This window comes from Penaeus chinensis, chromosome 14, assembly GCF_019202785.1.
Source record: "Penaeus chinensis breed Huanghai No. 1 chromosome 14, ASM1920278v2, whole genome shotgun sequence".
Classification (NCBI taxonomy): domain Eukaryota; kingdom Metazoa; phylum Arthropoda; class Malacostraca; order Decapoda; family Penaeidae; genus Penaeus; species Penaeus chinensis.
The window spans coordinates 227,501-230,000 of record NC_061832.1 but is presented as its reverse complement, the minus strand read 5'-3'; the positions used below and the strand labels follow the sequence as shown (position 1 = coordinate 230,000).

At 40.2% G+C, this 2,500-nt stretch overlaps 1 protein-coding gene across 1 annotated transcript in view; it reads left to right on the top strand.

The window, feature by feature from the left end:
- Positions 1-2,500, top strand: part of LOC125032029 (piezo-type mechanosensitive ion channel component-like) — a 164,267-nt gene that overhangs the window by 81,021 nt on the left and 80,746 nt on the right. Inside the window, 1 exon segment of the mRNA XM_047622990.1 lies at positions 1,415-1,534. Within this exon segment, the coding sequence (XP_047478946.1) occupies positions 1,415-1,534 (120 nt within the window).

Below are 2,500 nucleotides of genomic sequence, written 5' to 3'. Positions count from 1 at the left end.
GAGTGAGTAAAACGGATGAGTCAGATGAATAGAAAAAACTGGGAGAGGATGAGTACTAGTCAGCGGTGAGTCAGGCAAGTGAAGCAAGGGTAAATCAAAGAAGTGAATCAAAAATGAAAAAAAAAGGATAAGAAATGCATAAAAAGCTGAAGCAAATATCTTGAAAGATTTGAAGCGCGAATGGTACGAACGCACTGAAGCAAGGCTAGCTCAATGAAGCGAAGCATGAACGAATTGAAACATCGAAGCAAAGATAAGTAATAAAACGGAGGAGGGAGGAAGGAGAACTGAAGCAAGGATGAATGAGAGAAGTGAAGCAAAAACAAATGGAAGAAATGAAGCAACAATGAGGAGAAACAAATGAAGCAAGAGGGAATCAAGGAGCTGAGTCAACAGTGAGTGAGAGACGTGGTTCATGGGCAAGTCAGGGGGATTTCAAGCCATTAGCGTCGATTTAAATAGTAATAGCTCTTTGCTCTACTTCGTAATATTCATGAGTGAGTCATGAATCTTGCAGCGAGTGAGTCAGCGTTACTCTTCTGAGATCTTGATGTCATTTGCTTGTTTTTTTTTTTGTTTTCTGTTTGTTTTTTGTTTGTTTGCTTTTGCATTAGATTGTTTTTGGTTATTGTTATTGTTTTTATTGTTTCTGTTTTGGTTATTATTTTGGTTATTGTTACCAATTTTTCTTTTGATCACTAGTAGGCCTATTACTGTTATCATATTGTTTTTATTATCATAGTTGATGTGATCTTTATTATTGTTATTAGTACTATTAGCACCATAATTATTATTATCATCAAAGTAATCACTGTCATATTTAATCTTTATCGTCGATTTAATGATTATCGTCGACATTGTTAATATTTCATTAGTCATTATCATCACCTTTATGATCAACATTCTAATTATTGTTGTCATCATTATCACCACCATTATCATGATCGTAATCAAAGACACTATCATTTTCAGTATTGTCATTATCATCTTCATCACCACCACTACTAAAACCACTGCCATCCTCATCATCACCATCACCAATGCCACCATCATTATCATCTCCATCACCACCACCACCACCACTAGCACCATCACTATAACAACTACCATCACCATCATCATCACTATCACTATTATTATCATCACCCCATCCTCACCACCATCACCACCATCACCTTCCCCTTCACCATCATCATCTCCATCACCATCACCACCACAACCACAATCATCACCATCACCATCACCACCACCACAATTATCACCATCAATCACCATCACCCTCACCACCACCACAATTATCACCATCACCATCACCCCCACCCTCACCCCCATTACCCCCCCATACATTCCCTTACATCACACTATCCAAATATCTACTTATACCTCCCCCTTCCCCCCCTCTCTCCCCCAACAGGTCACACGGGCCGGTACCTCAAGGCAGTGGCAGGTTTAAGCGTCGTCAACTTTCTCCTGCAGTTTACCTTTCAGATCGTGTTGCTGAGTCTCCCTCCCTACGCCTACTTCCTGGAGGAATGTAAGTACAGAGATTGGCGGGAGGGGGGAGGGGGGGGGGGGAGGGGCTGATGTAGGTTGGTGATGGGTGCAAAGGTTGATGGAAGCATGGGTAAGTTGGGTAAGGGACGGGAGGGTAAGTGGGAACGATGCTGAGGGAGGTTGGTTGAAAGATAAGAGAGGTGGGTAGATGGGTAGATAGATGGGTGGATTGATAGAAAGATAGACAGATAGACAGATAGACAGATAGGCAGACATATAGACAGATAGACAGATAGACAGATAGACAGATAGACAGATAGACAGATAGACAGATAGACAGATAGACAGATAGACAGATAGACAGATAGACAGATAGACAGATAGACAGATAGACAGATAGACAGATAGACAGATAGACAGATAGACAGATAGACAGATAGACAGATAGACAGATAGACAGATAGACAGATAGACAGATAGACAGATAGACAGATAGACAGATAGACAGATAGACAGATAGACAGATAGACAGATAGACAGATAGACAGATAGACAGATAGACAGATAGACAGATAGACAGATAGACAGATAGACAGATAGACAGATAGACAGATAGACAGATAGACAGATAGACAGATAGACAGATAGACAGATAGACAGATAGACAGATAGACAGATAGACAGATAGACAGATAGACAGATAGACAGATAGACAGATAGACAGATAGACAGATAGACAGATAGACAGATAGACAGATAGACAGATAGACAGATAGACAGATAGACAGATAGACAGATAGACAGATAGACAGATAGACAGATAGACAGATAGACAGATAGACAGATAGACAGATAGACAGATAGACAGATAGACAGATAGACAGATAGACAGATAGACAGATAGACAGATAGACAGATAGACAGATAGACAGATAGACAGATAGACAGATAGACAGATAGACAGATAGACAGATAGACAGATAGACAGATAGACAGATAGACAGAT